The 23,160-nt window shown below is 45.9% G+C and overlaps 1 protein-coding gene across 3 annotated transcripts; it reads right to left on the bottom strand.

The window, feature by feature from the left end:
- Positions 1-66: 66 nt before the first annotated feature.
- On the bottom strand, positions 67-21,770 carry shprh (SNF2 histone linker PHD RING helicase). Of its 3 annotated transcripts, none has more exons than XM_056590463.1 (30): positions 21,576-21,770; positions 20,512-21,117; positions 20,045-20,174; positions 19,554-19,787; positions 19,295-19,373; positions 18,748-18,898; positions 18,309-18,411; positions 17,680-17,939; positions 16,756-17,388; positions 15,665-15,916; positions 15,225-15,303; positions 14,606-14,769; positions 14,137-14,393; positions 13,101-13,222; positions 10,629-10,717; positions 10,201-10,293; positions 9,985-10,092; positions 9,486-9,628; positions 8,971-9,144; positions 8,812-8,874; positions 8,484-8,709; positions 7,996-8,133; positions 6,278-6,379; positions 5,665-5,736; positions 4,694-4,882; positions 4,094-4,186; positions 3,927-4,013; positions 3,378-3,556; positions 3,015-3,095; positions 67-2,702 (listed from the first exon to the last, which is right to left on the bottom strand). In XM_056590463.1, exons 2-30 carry the CDS (start codon positions 21,106-21,108, stop codon positions 2,603-2,605), a joined length of 4,998 nt encoding a protein of 1,665 aa, XP_056446438.1. In that variant the 5' UTR covers positions 21,109-21,117; positions 21,576-21,770; the 3' UTR covers positions 67-2,602. The 3 variants fall into 3 exon arrangements, with proteins under 3 accessions (XP_056446438.1, XP_056446439.1, XP_056446440.1); XM_056590464.1 differs by having other exon boundaries at positions 19,554-19,784; XM_056590465.1 differs by lacking the exons at positions 67-2,702; positions 3,015-3,095; positions 3,378-3,556; positions 3,927-4,013; positions 4,094-4,186 and having other exon boundaries at positions 4,778-4,882; positions 5,654-5,736.
- Between the last annotated feature and the right edge of the window lie 1,390 nt (positions 21,771-23,160).

Raw genomic sequence — 23,160 nt, 5'->3', positions numbered from 1 at the left:
AAACACCATCTTGAATGATGTCCCCTCCACCCCCTTGTACAACAATGAGATTCCGGGCGTGAATAGAGCCGCGAGGGGAGTCCAAGGTAACCCTGCAGCCAGAGACGTCCTGGTAAACAACATACAGCTTGTTTGGTACCTCGGTGAGGAGGTCTGGTGACAGACAGGAGGAGGGGACAGGACAACAAGCAGCGAGGCGCTTGTGTGCGTGTGTGTTTGTTGTTTTATTTCGGGTCATTTCTTTTGTCCGGTTTACTGGTGCAGGAAGGACTGACAGACAGACAGACGGACAGGGAGAATGTTGAGTCAAGGACAGAGACAGGACAGTGGAGAAGAACCGAATTTGAGTGTAAAAAAAGAGTACATTTTCCTCCCTTTTGGAGAGGAAAATGTCATCTTCAGAAAAAGGACACAAACGATTTTTCATTCAATTAGCCATAATTACTTTATTATATTTATAAAATGCTGTTGATTGAATGTATTACAGGCCATGAGTGAAGGTTTTAATAAGGGATCCTTTTAATGAGGGACTTTATTACTATGGTCAAACTGTGCTCATTCCGCCCATGGAAACAACACAACACCCCAACAGACAGTTACTGCAATCACGCCTCAAGAACTTGAACTCTCATTTGTTTTTAGGAGGATCGATTTATGGGACTCTCTTTCAAAGTGACTGGATCTTCTGTATTGTTTTGCAAATAGGACAAGCTGTCGGAGGAGTTTTCCGGCTTCTTATCCTAAGATGAACGTCTGAACGGGATCTGGAGGACACTCTTCCTTTCGATCTTTGTGTTTTATAGGTCTGCTTCCTTCCTTCCTAATTCTTAAAGTAGGGCATTGAATTATGACTGGAAAAGTAAAAAATACAACACATAAATCCAACACAAAATAATCTGGTTGGAACCAATTGCAAAAAACAAACACCTGCCTCAGACAGATTTTTATTACTCTGCAAAAATATATTCTACAATAACGCAAATCAAAATCTTTTCACAATTGTTCAGATTGACCTGGAAAATAAAAGACTGATCTAAACAGACAGGAGGAACATTCATCCATCTCAGGGGTCTCATTTATAAAACTGTGCGTGGGATCGTTACTAAATGTGTACGTACGCCCTAAAGCCAAGTTTTGCGTGCGCCAAAAAATATTCAGACTTATAAAACCCTGCGTACGCACACCACTAAGCAATCTTTGCTTTATAAATCACAGAGTGCCTACAAGTGTGCGCAGCTGAATCAGTTTCACGTTCCGCCCTGTACACGCCCCTTTTTAACCGTAAATGGTCAATGCAAACAACCTCATGAATGCGATCTGCATATAAAACAGACTCAGACGCAAATATTATGTCTTGTCGGAAACAATGGCAGAAGGACGGAGGTTGAAGTGGAGACATGTGTGGGTGAGGTGGAGGCCCGAAAAGCAGTTTTGTTCAGCGGTCACGGGATTGGGATCACTAACAACAAAAAGCAGAGTAAGTGGCAACGTGTTGCTGCAGCAGTGAACTCTGTCAGTGGCACGGAGCGCACAGTCCCAGGATTAAAAAAAGAAGTGGTCTGACGTGAAGGTACATATTTTTTTGTACCAATAAATCGTTATGGTCCTTGAAGACCCTCTCCCTCCGAATCCTGCCATTTGCATGGTCCTCCAGCAGTGCCAGCAGTGCTATGGTGCAGCATTACGCACAGGGCTCACCGCTGTATTTATAGGGTTATGGTAATAAGACTGACCGAGAACACCTTGGATAATCAGTTTGTATCACCCACGTAAAATGTTTTTGAACATAACTCCTTTTTAATGCCTGATTTGTCATGAAAAGCATCAAGAGGAACGGACAATAATATAACGATTGTGATGAGGAGTATGTGGCTTGGTTTTCCAAACTTGGGATTTAATTGACATTTGATTATGTGTTTACAGTGTCACATAAAAATATTATGTTTTTGACACATGTTGGACAGATGCTTTATTCCATGCAGTCGCGCCGTCAGTGGACAGTATGGAGTGACGGGATTAAATATAGAGATTTTTTTTCACTGGAGATGTTTCTGGAGTTATAACAGAAATAAAACAGTTGACTTAAATTATTCTGATTACATAGATTTAACGCATGATACGGGTTGAAATTGAATTTATGATGGGCGATGATAAAAAATAATCGTTCTTCTCACTCTACAATTCTTCTGTCTGACTTCAGTTCACCACCACCATCTGTGTCGCTAAATCTCCTTTTCCTCCAAACCATGCGTACGCATGAGTCAGAGTTTGCTTAGGGCTGCGCACATTCTCCCGTCAAGTAAGCTTTTTATAGATACCCGTTTTGTGCGTACGCAACGGTTATAAATGAGACCCCAGATCCTTTGAATGTATTTTATTAGGATCTGGACTCGACCAGCACCGGAACACACACACATGTACACTCGTACACGTATGTACACGTATGTACACGTATGTACATCTATATGAAAGGAATGTGTAAAGCGTCGTGGCCCTGCAGTGTGGGGTCGTGTCTCAGAGGAGGTCTCTCGGATGGGTCGGTCTTACTGCGTGTTGCGGGGGTATGGCCGTGTGTGTGTGTGGGGGGGGGGGGGGCAGCAGTCTAGCCCAGTGGCGCCCCGTCTTCTGTGAAGAGGTCGGCGAGGTCGGCCACGGTCAGCACGGACGCCTCCGAGTGCTTCATGGCCGCCGCCGCGCTGTGGCTGGACGAGAGACGGGAGGAACACACCCAGAGGGAGACGGCGTTGGCTGCCTTATACGTCTGGTATACAACAGGGGGAGCCTCTGTGGCTACTCTCACAAGTTAAAGTAACATATCGAAAGGAAGATTACAAAGGATTTGCCTGGGTTACAAAATATTTCCAAAATAATGTAGTGGTTTGGAAATTTGATTATAGATAGTAATATAGTATCATTCACCAAATTCAATATGAATAGATACGATTTCAAGTGCCTGATTAGTGCCTAACTTGTGGGAGTATTCAAAGATATATTGTAGATTAGAAGATCCTCACCTTTTGTCGGCCGTCTTCATCATGGCCTGCATTCTCTCTTCGATGGTGGACTTGATGAGGAACCGGTGAACAAACGTGGGCCTGGCGCGTAGAGGAGGGTAAAGTGCAATTAGAGTGCACAGCAAAGAACAAAGGGACTTGGTTACTCACAAACACTGCTAACCAGCGCACAACATGGTCAACAAGGACTGACCATTATTTGTCAATTTATCAAATATGTGAACACCAGGCCCCTTTGATGTCCCCCAGATTTCAGTTGACCTCCCTGGGGTTCCTGATGAAGAATTTCAAAAAGTGGCAGTGTGGATCCCTTCAGTTCAGTTTAATGGAGGTGTTAAGGTGGCTGGAGGTCGTTGAACCCACTTGGTCTGGCCGATGCGGTGGACGCGGCCGATGGCCTGCAGCTCGTGGGCGGGGTTTAGGATAGGCTCCACCAATAGGACGTGCGTGGCCTCGATGATGTTGAGGCCATTGGAGCCCGTGTGCAGCGGGAGCAGCAGGATGTTGATCTTCTCCTCGTGCTTGAAGGAGCTCAGGTTCTCCTGGAGACCAGGCACACATGGCAGGAGGTTTAAGAGTCAGCGGTCGGTTAGTGGACGAATTTTTGCAATCGGCAAAAGAGTTCTGCCCTTGGTTCTCCAAAGAACAAATTTATTTTAAGAGAAAATATAATGTGGTGCATTGGTTCGATTTTCTAAATGCAGAAACGTTTTATTGTTATTCAAAATAAGTTTAAAAGTTTGTATCATTTTAATTTAATTTAAATTATATATTGTTAGAAATAAATAATAAATAAATCATTTGAAGTTACATTGGTCATTTAAATCGTGGGACCCAGATTTGCAGTAGGAAGTGAGCGTCCCTGTTAACCATGAGCCGTCAGGAGGGACAGTGCAGGGTCACGTTACCCACCTGGAACTTGTGGATGCCGTTGATCTGGGAGAACTCCATGGTGTTGTCGAACAGGGCCTTGGAGATGATGTCCAGGACACACTGCCACTGGGAGAACAAGAAGAAGAGCATCAGCTGGGTCCTACCTGGATTAGATCAGGTCATTGGAAACACTTGGCTATGGTTACCATGGAGAAAACAAGGCATTTGGCCCCAGGGTCGGTCAGTTGGATCTTCTTGAGGGTCCTCACAACCGCTTCTACTTTGGTAGAATGGCTCCCCTAGAGATAGAAACAGGTAGAGAGCAAGAAAGAGAAAGACAGAGAAAGAGAGAATGAGAGCGACATCGAGAGCGAGAAGAGACCGAGACAAAGACATAGAGACTATTAACATTTAACAACTTCCAATTCAAGTTTTTACAATATTTAGAAATACAAGGGAGTTGAAGCTAGACAGATTAATTTGGTTTTAAAATATATTAAAAAAGAATGACAACCCCTGCATTATTGACATCCTACAGATAGACACATTTATGATTAACCCACGGGTCAGTTAAAAAAAAGATTCAAACATTAATCTCATACGAGCAAGAAAGACTAAAACACAACACAACCCCAAAGGAATGTCATCAGATTCAAGGAAGTCTTTCAACCGAGCCACTCATAAAACCGTAAACTAACTCGGGGGACTCCTTCCCCACAGCCAGGGGGGCCCACAGCCCAGGGGCCCCCTTCCTGGGGCCTCGTTAGTCCAGGGTCAGGGCTGGGGAACATCTGTCCTTGACTGACCTTGATGGGGATGTCCTGGTTGCGGCTGGAGGCCTCGCAGGTGAACACGTAGGAGATCTCGGCGTGCGCCGTGGTCTGCCGGCAGATGGCACACTTGATGGCGCGGCGCCGCGAGCCCACGCTGTACTGCTCCACGATGATGGAGATGCACTCGTTGCAGAAGCAGTGGCCGCACGTCAGCACCGCCCACTGGGGCCGCGCAGGGAGGCAAAACAAACACACTGTTACAGAGAAACGTTGGCTGAATGCAACAACCGGACCGTTAAGGGAATAGTTAGCTAACCAACACCAACAGACTGTTACAGACAATACACAGCTAACAAACACCGCTAAAGAGAAAGGCTAGACAAACACAACCATGGCACCATTACAGAGAATAGTTAGCCTAACACAACTAACACCGTTAGACAATAGTTAGCCAAACACAACTAACACACCGTTACAGAGAATAGTTAGCCAAACACAACTAACACACCGTTACAGAGAATAGTTATCCAAACACAACTAACACACCGTTAGACAATAGTTAGCTTTTACAACTAACACGCTGCTACAGAGAAAGGTTGGACAAACACACAAACAACTTAACAGAAACGTTAACCAGTTACCAATAGTGGTTATTCTTAAGATAGGTAAGGTTTGAGATTTCTAGGACAGAATAAGCATATGCAATATAGGCACTCAAGTATCGCACTCAAGTGAGTGCGATACAACACACCATTCTGAGATTCAGATTTTGACCAATTTATCATACAATGAACACCTCCATATAAGCTGGTCCATTCTATCTCCAGGAGTATTGTATTGAGGTATTAGGTGAACTAACCATATTGGATAAAACTGTTGTAGAACAGGTGGAATCGGCATCAGACAAATTGCAGCACATTCAAGTCTTAAATTGTTAAAAAAAAGAAAACGGGTTTGTTCTATGAGTTATAGTGGAGTGAATGGATGCATTACCTCCGACTCACCTCTTGTCCCAGGGGCCGTGCGCAGATCGGACATGGTTCAGGGTTGAGACCCCCGGTCTCCTTGTCCTGGGACTGGAAGACAAGACATAATGAAACCAAGTCAAGTTTATGGAGTAACTGTGCCAGAAAGAGACCCTGTGGCCGCAAGCAGTACTGCATTATGGTATTCCATTGATTGGGCTTTAATTGTCTCTTTGTTGCTCTGCAAAATGGGTGAATATGGATCTTTACAAATGATATGACACCAAATACGGGGAGAGACATGCAGCCGAACTGTCTGCTAGCAAATTAGACTTTTCTGCAAGTTAATGTGGAAAATCATGGAGCTTAATGTGATGCATCTCTGATACTTTCTGTCCCTCCAAAACGTCCTGCATTTGGTGCAGGACATTCTGTTTCTGCACTCACATGCAGTCCACTGAATTTTGGATGCATGTTGTTAAAAATCTATGAAACTGACGTTGGTAGTCTTGGGCATCTTCTAAGAGGCTTGATATGAATCTGTGGGATTATCAATATTAGGATTATGGCATAAAAAGGGACCGAAGACAAAGACGCTGACACCAGGCATGGAAGAAGTGTGGGCCTGTGTTCAGTGAGGGACGGAGCCCACCTTCTCCAGGTTGTTGAGGTAGAGGAGCTGGCCCAGCTTCTTGTGGAGCTGGGACTGGGCCAGTGCACGGTCGTTCACCAGCTTCGCTCGGTTCGTCTCCACCTGAAACCAAAGGTGAAACCTCGTATTAACACCATCGGGATTCACCAAATGCATTTCATCTTATATCGCCTCCAAACAAAAAAAGAAAATCTCAGGAAATGTGGCATTGATGATTGATTGATTCCCTCAGACACCAGTTATTTATAGTTATAGTTATTTCACAATCTCCACATATTCAACGTCCCCACACCGTAACGAATGAACACTTTCGGTTTTGCCTGATCCACACAACACAGAGAGCCTCCATTAGCCGTGCAAAACACACTCTGCGCTGCGGATGCATAAATTACACCCGAGAGAATGAAACTGTGCATAAATAATTCACAACCTCCCTGCAAAGGAAGGGCAAGGTGACGACTCAGACATCAGCTGTATGGAGTGAAAGCTTCAGCAACATAAAGCACTGGGCAAATCCTTTTGTTCCTATTGGTGGAGAAGCATGCTGTTGTATACCATGTTGTATGTGTTATTCTAGAATGTTAGCCTAAAGACTACGACAGTGTGGAGAGTCAGACTCAAAGGACCTAAAGGTCCTGAGACACTGGATCACTGTTCCAGACGGGCTCTCTATAAGAGTAATAAATCATAATCATAAGCCTGTCGGTGGGGCAAAAAGTCATAAAATAATTAGAGAATGTATTGTTCTCTCTCTCCATATTCATCTCTCACCCTGTCTCTTTCTCAGTCTCTCTCTCTGTGCCTCTCGGTCTCTGCTTCCCTCTTTCAGTGTCTCTTTCTCTCTCTCCCCCTCTCTTTCGCAGTGCCTCTCTCCCAGCCTCTCTCTCTCTCTCTCTCTCTCTCCCCCCCTCTCTCTCTCTCTCCCCCCCTCTTTCGCAGTGTCTCTCTCTCAGCCTCTCTTTCACAGTGTCTCTCTCCCAGCCTCTCTCTCTCTCTCCCCCCCTCTCTTTCCCAGTGTCTCTCTCAGCCTCTCTCTCCCCCCCTCTCTTTCGCAGTGACTCTCTCCCAGCCTCTCTCTCTCTCCCCCCCCTCTCTTTCGCAGTGTCTCTCTCTCTCTCTCCCCCTCTCTTTCAAAGTGTCTCTCTCCCAGCCTCTCTCTCCCCCCCTCTCTTTCGCAGTGTCTCTCTCCCAGCCTCTCTCTCTCTCCCCCCTCTCTTTCGCAGTGTCTCTCTCTCTCCCCCCCTCTCTTTCAGTGTCTCTCTCCCAGCCTCTCTCTCTCCCCCCCCCTCTTTCGCAGTGTCTCTCTCTCTCTCTCCCCCCCTCTCTTTCAGTGTCTCTCTCCCAGCCTCTCTCTCTCCCCCCCCTCTCTTTCGCAGTGTCTCTCTCTCTCCCCCCCTCTCTTTCAGTGTCTCTCTCCCAGCCTCTCTCTCCCCCCCCTCTCTTTCGCAGTGTCTCTCTCTCTCTCTCCCCCCCTCTCTTTCAGCCTCTCTCTCCCCCCCTCTCTTTCGCAGTGTCTCTCTCCCAGCCTCTCTCTCTCTCCCCCCTCTCTTTCGCAGTGTCTCTCTCTCTCTCCCCCCTTCTCTTTCACAGTGTCTCTCTCTCAGCCTCTCTCTCTCTCCCCCCTTCTCTTTCGCAGTGTCTCTCTCTCAGCCTCTCTCTCTCTCTCTCTCTCTCTCCCCCTCTCTCTTTCCCAGTGTCTCTCTCCCAGCCACTCTCACCTCGTGTGGTTCTATGATGTGGAGGACCTTGGGTTTGGGCTCTTCGGGGAGCCGTACGCGGAGCCGCTCCGTGGCCATGCCCAGCTCGTCGATGGCCGACACGTTGTTCCGCAGAACCATCCAGTACTCATGCAGAACCTGGAGACGGACCGTGGATTACACTACAGTATCAGAAATAGATCCACTATAGATTCAGAAAGATTTAGAAAGATGACACTATCGATTCAGAAATAAATCCAATAGATTCAGAACAGACCCACTATCGATTAAAAAAGAATACACTATCGATTCAGAAATAGATCCAATATAGAGATCCACTATAAATTCAGAAAAATTACACTATATATATATATTCGGAAATAGAGTCGAGAACTGATTCGAAAAATAGCTTAGACAAAATACTCGTTAAGAGGGATGTTTCTTTAAAGTCAAATTTCCAATGCCGAAAACAGACCTTCTGAATTTCATCAAGCAAGAGGAATGCACACCTTGTACTCCTTCTTCCAGTTCTCAAACAGCTCCATGAAGGTGTTCCCCTCCTCCACCAGCAGGGGGTCCATGCGCCGGGCCTTGGCGAAGGTGAGCACCGCCTTCAGGGTGCGCTCCGTCTCGCTGGCGGCCCACAGGCCCCGGCTGGTGGTGGGGAGCCGGTCGTCCACCAGACCCTCCTCATCCTCGATCATCTCCTCGAAGAAGGCCTTCTGACCTTTGACCCTGTTGGAGGGGAGCGGTGACGGCGTCGGTCGGTGAGCGGATTGGGATTGGAGCCGTGTTTTTTTATTCAGAATTTTGAATTTTGGAGACTAATCTTCTTACGTGTGAGAGAACAGCTTGGATTCATAGTTTGTGAATAGCTCGTCGGCTTTGCAGAAGACACAACTGCAGAGAGGAATAGAATGAATACAAAATCATACACCCTGGATATTTGCTCTCATCAAATTAAATCTTTGCTACTGTATCACTCCACGCTCGTACTTGTTGAGTGGCAGGCGTACGGGCCTCAGGTGACAAATGGTGGCCTCTTCTATGACGTCCTTGGAGGCGGGACCTTCCAGCTTCTTCACAGCCTCCTGCACCGTCTTCTGTGACCTCATCAGCTCGTCTGTCTGCGTGCACAGAATCAGCTGCAGGCCACGCCCATCCCGGAACCTCAACACATAGGATAAAGGGTTTATGACCCGCAGTTCAGGCATGTACACATACAGTGTATAAAGTGGAGATTAATGCACACTCCTTCACTCACTAACTCACTAACTCCCTTCCTCTGTCTCAATTTTGTTTTTGATACCTCTGTCTATATCCGTCTGTCTTACTCTACCTGTCTCTCTCTGTACCCATTTCTCTCAACCTGTCTCTCTCTATGTACCCAAATATATATCTCTCCACCCAGTTCTCAGTCTTTCTCTGTTCTTTCTCTCTCCCTCATATGTGCTATGATCCCAACTGTATAAAAATACCAAAACAACAGGGTACAAAATGTCCGCCCTCACTTGTCGGCCATGGTGAACTTGTTGGGCTGCTGCTTGTAGCTGCTGGAGAGCTCGTTGTGGACCCGAGACACCAGGTCCTCGTCTATGGAGTTCTGGATCGCATTCTGGAGGACGTCCATCCACCACGGGGAGCGCAGGTTCACCTTCAAAATAAAAGACATAATTTGACATTGAAACAAACAACCAAAATGAACTAAAATAAGCTCTTTTTTTTCTTTCTTCATAATGGATGGATAGCATTTTAACCAAAACATACTTAATTGATTCTCGTAAAGGTTTACATTATTAACATAAAATCACACACATTCCATAATGTTATTAAAATAACAAGCTTTTAAAAAAGACAAAGATAATATTTCTCTAAAAGCCAGCCGTTTGACTCCACCATTTTGAAATGCAGCGTAAAAAAAATAAAAAGACTCATACACACAAAATCTCACATCAATAACACTCCAATTTAGCCCAAACTTTGGCGTGTTGCAATGTAAAGCGGACCCACCTTGCGTTTGAGCTCGCTGACTTTGTGCAGCACGGGCCGGAGGGCCTGCTGCGCATCCGAAACCTCAGCGTTGTATTTGGTCATGTAGTGCTGCCGGAGATGCTCTGCCTGTACACATTTAGATGTTCAACAATCCATAATAAATTACAATGTTACTGTGTGTTATTGATGTCAGGAATAGGGATATGAGTAAGGGAGTTCTATGAATAAAATGACCTCTTCACTCAGGCGGTCGTCTCTGAGAGTAGGAGGTATCCCAGCATGCTTTGCACTCAGCAGTTCCATCAGATTGTGGGTGGCGTGGAGCCGCTGAGCGGTGAGAGAAGTGAGCAGACACAGGTCATTTATTTCTTACAATCACATCGTCCAGTGTTCATCCTCTTTTTGCTGTGTCGAGGAGTGTCATAGGTGTTTAATTCGAACGCAGAGAAAGACTAAAGGATATTGGAAAAACAGAAGGTACATACTTTTTGTGACTCACAACGGAAGGGTAGCAGAACGCAAAAAAAGTTTTTTTTCTCTTTTCTTAACTTAAAGATCCTTTAATTGGATAAAAACAAAACAACCTCCATCTAATCCAACCCTCTTAGTCCTTCATTGGCATAACCTTTGATATGTAAAACCAGGCGGCCGGGAGAAGGTACCTGCAAGGAGTCTGTTTTCAGCCGGTCTTTGTGTTCCTCTGACGAACGCAACACTTCTCTGTACATCTCCACCGCCTCCACAAACTCATCTGCACAAAAACACAGAGTCTGACCAGGGCCTTCGTCCCCCATGCGCAACACTTATATAAGAGGAGAAGAATGAAGACCAAACACCTCGTGGTCCTCAAGAGCACAGCTATAGGGGCCACTTGAAACACCCCAGTTCAAGCGTGGTGGGGGAGCTGAAAGGAGAGTGTGTGTGTTTGTGTGTGAGAGGGGCTGGGGCTGGGGTATGAGATCATGGAGGCTGCTTTGTGTGCGTCTGTGTGCGTGCCTGTGTCTGTGTGAGAAGGGCGTTTCCGTGGGAAAGCGTGATTCAGGAGGACCGTCCTGAGCGGGCTTTGGGGTCGGTGGTGTGTACCACTGACAATGTGTGTGTACCACTGACAATGTGTGTGTACCACTGACAATGTGTGTGTACACCTCTGATTATGATGATGTGTGTACCTCTGATAATGTGTGTGTACCTCTGATAATGTGTGTGTACCTCTTATGAGGTGTGTGTGTGTGGAGTTAGATTCATGCCAAAACCCCTCACACACGCAAAACGTGTTTTGCTCACGCATAACGATTCACACGCACACAAAACGTGTTTTACTCACGCAAAATGATTCACACACACGCTCAGTGTGGTTTGCAAATGCAAAACATCATTCACAAACTAAAGCATTTTGCTTCAGAAACAAATACAGTATGTTTTACACAAAGTACAAAAAAAAATCCTTCAAGTACACAAAACAATTCTACAAGTACGGAACACGAAAGCTGCGCGTGGATCGGAATGCATTTGCGCACGGATCGGATTGCATTTGTGTGAGGAACAGCAAGGCGGAAAATTAGTGCCAAAAGTCACGTGACAAATAAATGTCCTGTTATTCACACTACACAACAGCAGGTGGCGGTGTTGAGTCAGTTTAAGGACGCCAGGGCGATCTTTTTTCTCCCCAAAATCTTTATTTGATGCCGGCCAAACGTGTGTGGATTCAACTCCATACTATGCGACTTGCCGCCCCTTTGTCACGGAATCGTACGACACGGAGAAAAGCTAGTTTGGGAGATTAAATTGAACAAAATGAGCGGCCAACAGGTGAGTCCAATGGAAGTGTCGCCACTCTGTTTTGGAATCAAATAAAGATTTTGGGGAGAAAAAAGATCGTCCAGGCGGCCTTAAACTGACTCAACACCGCCACCTGCTGTTGTGTAGTGTGAATAACAGGACATTTATTTGTCACGTGACTTTTGGCACTAATTTTCCGCCTTGCTGTTCCTCACACAAATGCAATCCGATCCGTGCGCAAATGCATTCCGATCCACGCGCAGCTTTCGTGTTCCGTACTTGTAGAATTGTTTTGTGTACTTGAAGGATTTTTTTTTGTACTTTGTGTAAAACATACTGTATTTGTTTCTGAAGCAAAATGCTTTAGTTTGTGAATGATGTTTTGCATTTGCAAACCACACTGAGCGTGTGTGTGAATCATTTTGCGTGAGTAAAACACGTTTTGTGTGCGTGTGAATCGTTATGCGTGAGCAAAACACGTTTTGCGTGTGTGAGGGGTTTTGGCATGAATCTAACTCCATACGCCAGGACGATCTTTTTTCTCCCCAAAATCTTTATTTGATTCCAAAACAGAGTGGCGACACTTCCATTGGACTCACCTGTTGGCCGCTCATTTTGTTCAATTTAATCTCCCAAACTAGCTTTTCTCCGTGTCGTACGATTCCGTGACAAAGGGGCGGCAAGTCGCATAGTATGGAGTTGAATCCACACACGTTTGGCCGGCATCAAATAAAGATTTTGGGGAGAAAAAAGATCGTCCTGGCGTCCTTAAACTGACTCAACACCGCCACCTGCTGTTGTGTAGTGTGAATAACAGGACATTTATTTGTCACGTGACTTTTGGCACTAATTTTCCGCCTCGCTGTTCCTCACACAAATGCAATCCGATCCGTGCGCAAATGCATTCCGATCCACGCGCAGCTTTCGTGTTCCGTACTTGTAGAATTGTTTTGTGTACTTGAAGGATTTTTTTTTGTACTTTGTGTAAAACATACTGTATTTGTTTCTGAAGCAAAATGCTTTAGTTTGTGAATGATGTTTTGCATTTGCAAACCACACTGAGCGTGTGTGTGAATCATTTTGCGTGAGTAAAACACGTTTGTGTGCGTGTGAATCGTTATGCGTGAGCAAAACACGTTTTGCGTGAGCAAAACACGTTTTACGTGTGTGAGGGGTTTTGGCATGAATCTAACTCCATGTGTGTGTGTGTGTGTGTGTGTGTGTGTGTGTGTGTGTGTGTGTGTGTGTGTGTGTGTGTGTGTGTGTGTGTGTGTGTGTGTGTGTGTGTGTGTGTGTGTGTGTGTGTGTGTGTGTGTGTGCCTCTAATGTATGTGTGTGAGTGTGTGTGTGTGTACCTCGGATGATATGAATGCCCGCCAGCCCGTTGAAAGCACACACCAACTGTCGGTGAGCCTCCTCACACTCCACTCGACACTTCTTCTGCAGGGACTTTAGAAGCTCCTCCATCGTCATGGTGCTGGACAAACACACGCGCACACACACACTGTATTGCAATCAAGATGATTAGATAAACGCCATGTCCCCTGGCTGAGTACCCAGGAAAAGCCAGCTAGCGTCCTGATACTCTGAGGCAGCACATAAGCCAACGCAGCTGACGCACAACAACACAACGGTTCTCTTTTCTTCGAGAAGCTTCCCGGTCAGCATTTATTACCATGACAATAAAATAGAACGGTCCTTTTGGTACTACGTATCGACGTTTATCCTCATAAACAACCTCCAGCTACATCTGCATTTTAAATATGTCTTCAAGGATCCTCTGTATGGTACGGTCAATATATTTATTCATAAATCTGCTTTTAATATTTAATTTAATATTTCCAGTAAACATTCACTTATATCGATCGATCGAAGTACTTATCGATACAAGTGAATCTGGGAATAAACCCAGTATGTGAAGTAAAGATCAATAATTTCAGTATTCACATCCTCATCATTCATAATTTTTCTTCCTTCTAATTTTACAGATAGAACTATTGTTTCAGAAACCCTTGTTTCAGGATGAATCTATAAAATGCATAAATATATTTATATATTTCTTAAATAACTTTAATCGGGTAAAGCAATGTGTATAGCTTTCCATCTGCAATTTTTAAATACCCCGTGCAGCGTGTGAACACAGAGGATTGTGGGTATTTTTGTTTGCTAAGGGTCCAGCGATGCATCCTTGAAACTTCTCGGAATTCTCAAACACAAAGACGTGAAAAGGGCGCGAATGTCAGAGTGTTCTCAACATTGGAACAGTGCTTGGGGGCGTTCGATGCCGTGGCGTCTACAGAAGGGCGGCAGTGGAGCATTCTCCCTTCACATCGGGAAACAGCCTGAATATGCCCAGCTAGCGTTTTAGAGCAAAGATGGCCGCTACAGTACCTCTTCTGCAGGGGAAGGAACTCCCCACGGACGGCCTGCGGGTGGCAGCAGGCCTGCCGGAGCCTCAGCAGCGGGTAGAGGATGGTGGTGACCGTGCGGCGGTCCAGGCTGCCCAGCTTCAGGCTCCAGTCAGAGATCTTGCGGAGCTGCGCCAGGGCGTCCTGGGAGCAGACGTCGTGCTGCCGGTGGTAGAAGTGGCCCTCCACGGGGGAGAAGCGCAGCCAGTGCACCTCCTCCGTCTGAGGGGGGATCTGGATCTGGTGGGTGGGTCACATGGTCAACAGAGCTGAAGACCACCGTCGTTTACCAGATACTGGCCCCTTCGTAAATCTTTAGCTTCACAATTAATAATACATTAAAAAACAGAAAGAACAATCTGACTTGTAGCAGAGTTAGTAGATTAGTTCCAATATGTAGACCACTCTCTTGTATACCTAGAACTAGTTCAATTTGTTGACAACTCACATACCTGGTCAATAACGTCCTTTTTAGCCGATCGCCATAACAGCTGAGCGATCACGCTGTACAGGGGCTCCGTGTTGCCGCGGAGATAGGGGCGGTACAACAGATGGTCCCACCAGTGTTTCACCCAGTAGGGGTCGACGCCGAGGAAAAGCACGAGACCGTAGAGATCTTTATGACAACAAAAAGTTTAAACAACAACAACAACAAAAAGTTTATGTGTTGTGACTTTAATACTGGGCAGGCGTGGACTCAGTTATGTGCTCTGATTGGCTAAGCATGGTGCTGAACTCCCGCCCCCTGGATACCCGTATGTGTCTTTATGCGGTCCCTTGCGGCTATGTGTTGGCATTGCAACTTGGTTTGTGGCTATGTGCGGGAATTACACTTGTTTTTGTGGCCTTGAGCACCTGGGTCTCTCGAACACCTTGACCGCTCGTATCTCTAGAATTGACACATGTTGATGGCCTCCTGTATGAGCTGGACGCCTCCCTAGGCTCAGGATCCCTCCTTAGCGTGAGAAAGAAGCCTCTTTAATTGGCAAGGCATATGTGGCCTGTTGGTATGAATGTGTGATTATGTTACATGAGAGACGTTATATTTTCATGGCGGTAACTGTTACTTACCCTCTAAGCCTCTCTGGACTGGCGTTCCACTGACACACCAGCGGTTGACCGATGCAAGACGCAACGCCATCTCTGCTGCCTAGCGACACACAAGACGTGGCGGTGAGCACATCAGCATTGGAAGGTGGCTATGAGGTAAAGGCTGTAGCCAAAGCAATGGAAGAACAATCGGAGAAGAAACAATCACAGCAATCAATTGAAATTTGCATTAGCATAACGGCTGTGAATCTGATGCCAGAAAAAAAGAAAAGGAGAGTTTATGGCAGTTAAAAAATATAAGACTCACTTAAAGAAATATTAAAGTGAGGAAAACTTTTACATTGGTAGTTATATTCCCTAATAGTAATAATATTAATTTCTCAACATCAGAAGGACAATACAACTCAAACAAACACACAAAGTGAAACAGTGAAATAACTCCTCCCCCGACCCCCCCTCACTTTGGCGGTGGTACATTCCACTGTCTGGGCCTCGTCCAGGCAGATGCGCCACCACTCCACGGCCACCAGGGGGCTAGGCACGGCCATGTAGCGCTTCTGGTTGCGGAAGCGCCGACCGTCCTTGCTGTTGCTGTGTGGGATGTCCACGTAGTTGAGCTCCGAGCGCAGCACGTCGTAGGTGGTGATGACCACGTCCTGCTCCGCCAGCATGCGGGGTTGGATGAAGCCGTGCCGCTTCACGCCCTGGTACACCTGGAGCCACCAGAGAAGAAGGTCAGAAATAACAACAAAGGTTCAAAAAGTTGGCTGACCAATGGAAATAACAAAACTACAAAAGCAAAGACTTGGACACAGGATCAATAAATATAAATGTATTATTTATACACTTATGTTTGTCTGACCTGTAATGCTCTTAAGATATAAAGACAACATATAAAACTAGAAACTGCATCTCCTGAAGTAAATGCGAGTGCAAGTGCAAAATTAGGTTGGAAATATGTTTCAGTAAAGCCAGATAGTTTACATAAAGAAGTGTTAAATGGTTTAAATCTAGTGAAGGGATATGAACCGATTCTAAATTGAGTCAACAATGTAAAATTGCACACCATTCAAATAATGTAAAATGGTTGGAAACAAATAAAGTGAAGAGTTAAACAAATAGCTAAAGTGATAAAGTTTTAATACATTTGAGATAAACTACTGAGCTGTTAAAGCTGATAAAGTTTGAAATTGTTTAATCAAGTCAGTGTGTGGTGTGGTGGACTTGTTAAATGTTTGAACGAAGGGTACCGGCAAGTAACCTTCTATCAGAGAATGTGTCAGAGAATCACCCCATTGACTTCCATTGTAAAAAATAATATTTAAAAAGTAGATCATCTTAAAAAAAATTAAATTTTTTAAGACAGACAATAGTTACCCAATAAAAAACAGAGATCCGGATATTAAAAAAACATGATCATGCTTTAACCTCTAGAGGACAGCCAACTCAAATTAGAACACTGCCGTGTGCATGCACACTTTAAAATAAATCAGAAACCAAAACACAGATCTACATAACAAGCCTCAACTGTTCCTCAAACTGCTCCTCTCACCAGCACGCGCAGCGAGGAGGAGCTGATGTGGCGCTTGATTTCCTCCACCCACTGGTGGCAGATTGAGCTGGGGGAGATGATGAGGGTTGCGCCGGTGGGGACGGGCGTCATGGCGACCAGGCAGTGGGGGCAGTAGAAGGGCGTGGTCTCCCGGCTCTCCTCCTTGTAGTTGACGCAGTGGGCGTGCTGCCACAGCTGGCAGTTCATACACTGCACCCGGGCCTTGTAGTCCACGAGCCCCAGCTCGCCGCAGATGCACTCGAAGCGGTATGCTGGCGTGTTGAACGGCGTGAGGGAAGCCCGGGTCGCAGGCGTCTCCACCTGTGGGACGGGGCGTGTGCGTTCCTCCTGCAGATGGGCGGTTTCTCCCCGGGTCGCCACTTTGCGTCCGTCGCGGTGAGGCGACGTTACCCGTGTTTCATCCACCTCCATCTGAGAGGATAGCAATGCCTGGGAGCTGTCCACGAGTGGGCCGTCGTCTGATTGTTCGGCGCGCTCCAGCCGCGGCGTGGCGTCCTCGGACCACTGGGGTTCCGGGTCTTCTCCCGGGGACGCCGGCGAGACGTAGTCCACCTTCTCCTCCGCTCGCCGCTGGGAGGTCCTCCTGGGCGGGGCTTCTTTGTTTTTGGAAGGCTGACCAAAGAAATACCATGAGAGAAGAGACGGAAGGACAAAGGTGAGCCAGGGTAGGGTAGTAGCTAGGGTGTTCAAGTCCCAGCCGAAAGGTACTGGGTTCAATCCCCAACATACACAGACCAAACCTGTAGGTATACTGGAGCGAGAAGACGCCCTATCCAATAACTGCTCCTTAATGGTACATCTGCATTCACTTCAAGTAGGAGGATAAAAGTGTCCGCTCAATATTAAAGTGAATAAATAGCAACTTTAGGAAACAAGCAAAGTTTGACCGAAATTGAGACTTACAGACTTAGTCGGCGTGGCAACCGTGGTCTTCTTCTCCTTGTACTTCTTCCCCAGCCGGAAGGATCCGGCTAGGCCGCGACCCTTGACCCTGTCCACCAGGCCTTCGTCGATCAGCTTGACCAGCGCTCGCCGTATGTGGTTGCGGTTCTTCAGGAGGTCGTAGCCGTACGTGGAGCGGACGTAGGTGAAGATGCCGTTGGTCGACGCCCCCTTGCCAGAGCGCATTTCCTTGATGGCGGTGAGCAGCATAACGCGCACAGCTGACGGACAGAATGCCGAGGTCAAAGGTCAAATCAAGTGACTAATGGCCTGTATCCAAAATATAGTTTGAGTACATGTCAAATGCCTACAGTGACATACTGTGATTAGAAATCATCGTTATCGTCGTTTTCATCTGCATTCATAGGTTTGTCATTATACAAGGTTTCTAGATATTTTATATTTTTTGACCCTTCAGCTAAAATCAACCAGCACCCAGAGTCTACTACACTATCCTGCCAACTATTTGAGGTCTAGTTGTTGTCAGATTTTAGCCTGGTGCCTTAGCTTATACCACTATATAGAAGAGTGGAAGAGATACACATAAAGAACAGCCATGGTTATCAAGATGGATTGATCCAGTTACTTACTGGGGTAGGAGATCCTGACTTTTGGAAGAGCTTCTGATTTGCAGTGGATGACTTCCTCCTTCTCCAGCTGTGGTGGAGGTACGAAGTAATTCACAGACTTCCCCTAATAAAACACATAGATGGGAAATCAATATACAGTTGCATATCAATATACATAGATGACATGAATTCATTAAGCATTTAAAAATAAGAACAAAAATAATAGATTAATTCATTATTTCTTCAAGATAAAAAGTGACAAAATATATATATATATAATATAATACATAATTTCAAGACTAAGTAAACCCAGATTTGGCAGGACAACTTCTACCTTTCGAGGAGTTGGGACAAGAATTTTTTGAGACCCAAACCAAACTGTTTTCAACTGTGACATCAAAAGGAGGTTTTCGGGCAGCAGAGAGAGGTGAGTGAGTGTGTGTTCTGGAGGGTCTCTCACCAGGGGTAGGGTGAGGGTGTCGGGCTCCAGGCCCTGCCGGCTGTTGCACAGGATCAGGGCCAGCACCTCCACGGTCTTCCCCAGGCCCATCTCGTCTGCCAGGATCCCCCCCGGCCACTGAGGCCCCGCCAGCGGGAACTCCCGCATCAGACTGTGGACAGAGAGACGCACGGTCATTCAGAGTGTCATTATGAGGGGGACTGTAACGGAGGACCCCATTTGGGTCCGAGGATAGGTTGGGCACCTCTATCAAAATTTCATAGATGAATTAAAAAAGACAATTACATAACTTTTGAAACATGATTTTCTTTTACTGGTACTTTTTATGAAAATGTCTTGACTTTCTAAAAGATACTTTGCTTGAAACTTTCCAAAAAATAAACAGATAATCCATTTAATCATAGCTAGCTTTAATCGAAATGAACACATCATGATACACATAACAATGCTCAACGCAAGTTTTGAAGCGTATCGTGTGTTTGACATATGGAATACCGAGCCAGTTATTCCATAAATGATGTCATTGAATAGACGATGTTGGACTCACCAGCCAGTGAAGGGGTTGTAGTACAATTTCTTCCCGCACAAAGTGACCACCTCACGCCAGAGAAAGTGTAGCGATGGTTCTGTGGAGAAAGTGTGAGATGAATCCAGATAATGAAAACCATGAGCACTTTTTAATCAGAAGTTCGATGATATGATGTTGGCCTTGTATAAATGGGTCTGTTGAATGGCCGCGGGTAACGGTGTCTGCTAGCGCCTAGGGGGCTCCGTAGCTCCGTACCTCCCGGCCTGCAGGACCCTACCTTTGGGGGAGCTGAGCCTGTATCGCTCCCTCCTCAGCATCCAGTTGACAGCCTGGCTCTGATAGGGTCTCAGCACGGGGATGAGGGCCGTGTGCTGGACGTCGTACAGGGGCTTCTGGTCTCCCCGCTGCTGCTCCTGGCGCAGGTGGAGGTGCCTGACGTAGTCGTAGAGCTCCTCCACGTTCTGACGCTCCAGGTCGGTGTCGCAGTCCACCTCCTCCGTCTCCACCACTTCTGAAGAAAGAGAGAGAAAAAAAAAGAGAGAGAATTAAAGAAAGAGAGAAAGGAGAGAAAGAGAGAAGGAGAGGGAAGGGGAAAGAGAGAAAGGAGAAAAAGGGAGAAAGAGAGAGAGTTAAGAGTGGGGGTGTTGTTGACCTCAAGCAACTGCATTCCCTTGAGTGTAAGCCAAACACTGGCCTGCTTATTGGCAAGGATTGTGCAGGAATGGTTGAAATGGGGGAGTAATTTGTCGGGTATTTGCGGTTTCTTACCTGGTATAATGAAGTCATAGAAATACTCCATTAGCTTTTGCATTAGCTGGTTAGCCTTCTTTAGCCTAGAATTCCCCTCGCCCAGGAACTCTGGCTTGCTTATCCCCGCCTCCAGCAGGTATATCCCCACCTACAGTGTGAAACAGTTGGTCAAGTGGCAAAGATAGAAATACTTTACACACAACAAAAATATAAACAGACAACTTGGTTGATAGTAGACACCCAACCATCTTCTGGACACCTGTAAAGACTTTACTGACTGTGTCCAAGGGATGTGTAAACATTCTTCTCTGGCCAGACGTGTCATTATCAGCTTTATTTATTTTATTCTATTGTTTAATTATTTTATGACATTATATCGTTATTTTCTTTAACATCATCAATACATATTTATGTATCCAGTGTGTGACCTAGAGTCCTGCTCCTTGACAACCATTGTAGCGGTTTGTATTCTGAGCTGAATGTACCTGGATGGCCTCTCCTTTGGTTTGGTGACAGAGCTGTACCACCCCTCTCTTCTGCAGCCACTCGATGTCCTCCAGCTGGACACCACCAAGGCTGTGCTCTTGGGTACACACAATCTCCCCCTCCTGCTCCTCCTCTGGGGCTTTCCCCGGCTCCCCAGAGCTCTCCTCGTGGCTCGAGTAACGGAGAAACACCCGCTGTCCTCTCCTGCGCAGGGTAAACGCTCCGTGCTGCCGGTCAGGATCAAGGACCCTAGCAGGTTTGAGGCTGAACTCGCCTATCAGCGACTTCCAGGCGGGAGCCAGCGTCGAAGTAGGAAGCACCGAGAGCGACAGAGAGGCCGACAATAAAGCGACCGTTGCATCCGAGGACGTCCCATGGAGCTCCTCCTCTCCCTCCCCTCGTTCTGGGGCGGATCCGCAGGGGGTAAGGAGAGCGCACACTGGGGGTGCTGGTGTTGCTGAGCAGCTTGGCATCGGGTCGTCCGTCTGGAGGACTTCACCTTCCCTCTGGCGATCCTCAAGCATGTTCCAGTTTAGCTTCTTCTTGGCCTCGTCGTCCACCCTGACCGGGGGAGCGCGTTTTCTCCTGCTGCTCATTCTGAAATACTACAAGATAATAATGAGAACATGAATGTCAGCTAGTACACATTTAGTATATTCAGTTAAATCGTACAGGTTGTAAAAAGTTCGTGAATATGGTGTATGGATGTTTTTTAAGGTTTCAGTCTTATGTGGGTTACAGCAATAGAGCAAAATATAAATGTCCAGAATGGGGGCTATGCTGTGCTGACGCCCAGCCTTTTTTAGTTGTCCACTTTGGTCAGTGCTGGATGACAGTTAATATTACATTCAACAATTGCAAGCGCAATAACAACGTTAAGGTATTCTCTTAGGCTATAACTCGTTAAGTGAAAACACATGTTATCCTAGAAGATAAAGTTGTAGTGATCAGCCATGTAACAAATAACGCAACTATTATACTAATGTATTATGTACTTTGAGCAGAGCAGTATGGGCTCAAAGCGACCCATCGCTGGAACAAAAACACAATCGAAGCTCCGTACCTCTGTGCGTCTTCAACCACACACTCTCGGAAGAATCAGCCGTCCGTTTATAAGCAAATATTCAGTAATTCCTGCAGAAACTGCAGACCTGTAGCATCCTACTCGGAGTGTTTTTGTACGCCATTTTTAAAAAGCGGAAGTGACGCAGTGGTCCAGAGACGTTTCTTTCTTTGCAGCATGAAGATTCATAATATCATCCGGAAGCGCACACAGCTTTTGGCCGTGATGTTATCCTTAAAGGGATACTTCACCCATAGAGTGGCGAAGTCACGCCCCTTCCGGTAGGGCTCATGGGACCTATGAGATCGAAAAATATGAATGGGTGTCAATGGAGAGAAAATTATTATTTTCTGGTCCCAGTCTTTATATGCCCTGGATTACACATATGTTGTTTGTGGATTTAAATGATAATTTTTCAGGCAAAGAAAACTAAAAATATTCGTGAAGAAGTTTGATAATTTTAGGTTTTATGTGAGGCCGCTTTGTGAACTACAGCTCTTCGCTGCTCTCGACGCATATGATATACGTCACCACACCCGCCCTTGGAACTCGGCACAGAGATGGCGATCTCTCTGCCCCACTTCACCGCTTTTTCCAAGGGGAGGATAAAAGCATCGAAAGAGGTGAAAACCATTATAAGTTTGGGCACGTGCAGAGTTTCAGTTATGCCGATGGGAAGATTGTCGGTCTTCTCCACGCCAGTCGCAGGGAGCGTGACGTCACATACGAGCCGTGTAGTCTTTCTCGTTGTGTTTTCTCTACAGCCTTTATCTGAACAATTGCACGATAAACGGTCGAACTCTTTGCATGAAAAAGTATCCTTTAAATGAATCCACAAACAACATATGTGTAATCCAGGGCATATAAAGACCGGGACCAGAAAATAATTATTTTCTCTCCATTGACACCCATTCATATTTTTCGATCTCATAGGTCCCATGAGCCCTACCGGAAAGGGCGTGACTTCGCCACTCTATTCAGAACCGGCGATCTATCATTATAAAATCGCTAAAGAGTGGCGAAGTCACACCCTTTTCGAAAAATATGAACGGGTTTCAATGGAGAGAAAGTAAATATTTTCTGGTCCCAGTCTTTATATGCCCCGGATTACACATATGTTGTTTTTGGATTTAAACGATATTTTTTCATGTCAAGAGTTTGACCGTTTTTTGTGCAATTGTTCAGATAAAGGCTGTAGAGAAAACACAACGAGAAAGACTGCACGTCTCGTATTTGACGTCACGCAACCTGCGACTGGCGTGGACAAGACCGACAATCTCCCCATGCAATCTCCCCATCGGCATAACTGAAACTCTCCACATGCCCCAATTTATAATGGTTTTCACCTTTGTGAAGTGGAGCAGAGAGATCGCCATGTCTGTACCGGAGTTCCAAGTGCGGGCGATGACGTATATCATTCGCGTCGAGAGCAGCGAAGTCATGGCAAAGCGGCCTAAAAAAAAACCTAACATCCAACTTCTTTGCGCATTTTTTAAGTTTTCTTTGCATGAAAAATTATCATTAAAATCCACAAAAAACATATGTGTTATCCAAGGAATAGAAAAATTGGGACCAGAAGATAATT

This window comes from Gadus chalcogrammus, chromosome 5 (genome assembly GCF_026213295.1).
Source record: "Gadus chalcogrammus isolate NIFS_2021 chromosome 5, NIFS_Gcha_1.0, whole genome shotgun sequence".
Lineage (NCBI taxonomy): Eukaryota > Metazoa > Chordata > Actinopteri > Gadiformes > Gadidae > Gadus > Gadus chalcogrammus.
This window is presented reverse-complemented; position numbering and strand designations above follow the sequence as displayed.

Coding starts and splice junctions, on each gene's coding strand:
- shprh (XM_056590463.1), bottom strand. CDS start 21,108: ATGAGCAGCAGGAGAAAACGCGCTCCCCCGGTCAGGGTGGACGACGAG. Junction 19,788..20,044: donor CTATGACTTCATTATACCAG/GTAAGAAACCGC, acceptor CTCTTTCTTCAG/AAGTGGTGGAGACGGAGGAG. Junction 10,294..10,628: donor TGAAAACAGACTCCTTGCAG/GTACCTTCTCCC, acceptor CTCACCGCTCAG/CGGCTCCACGCCACCCACAA.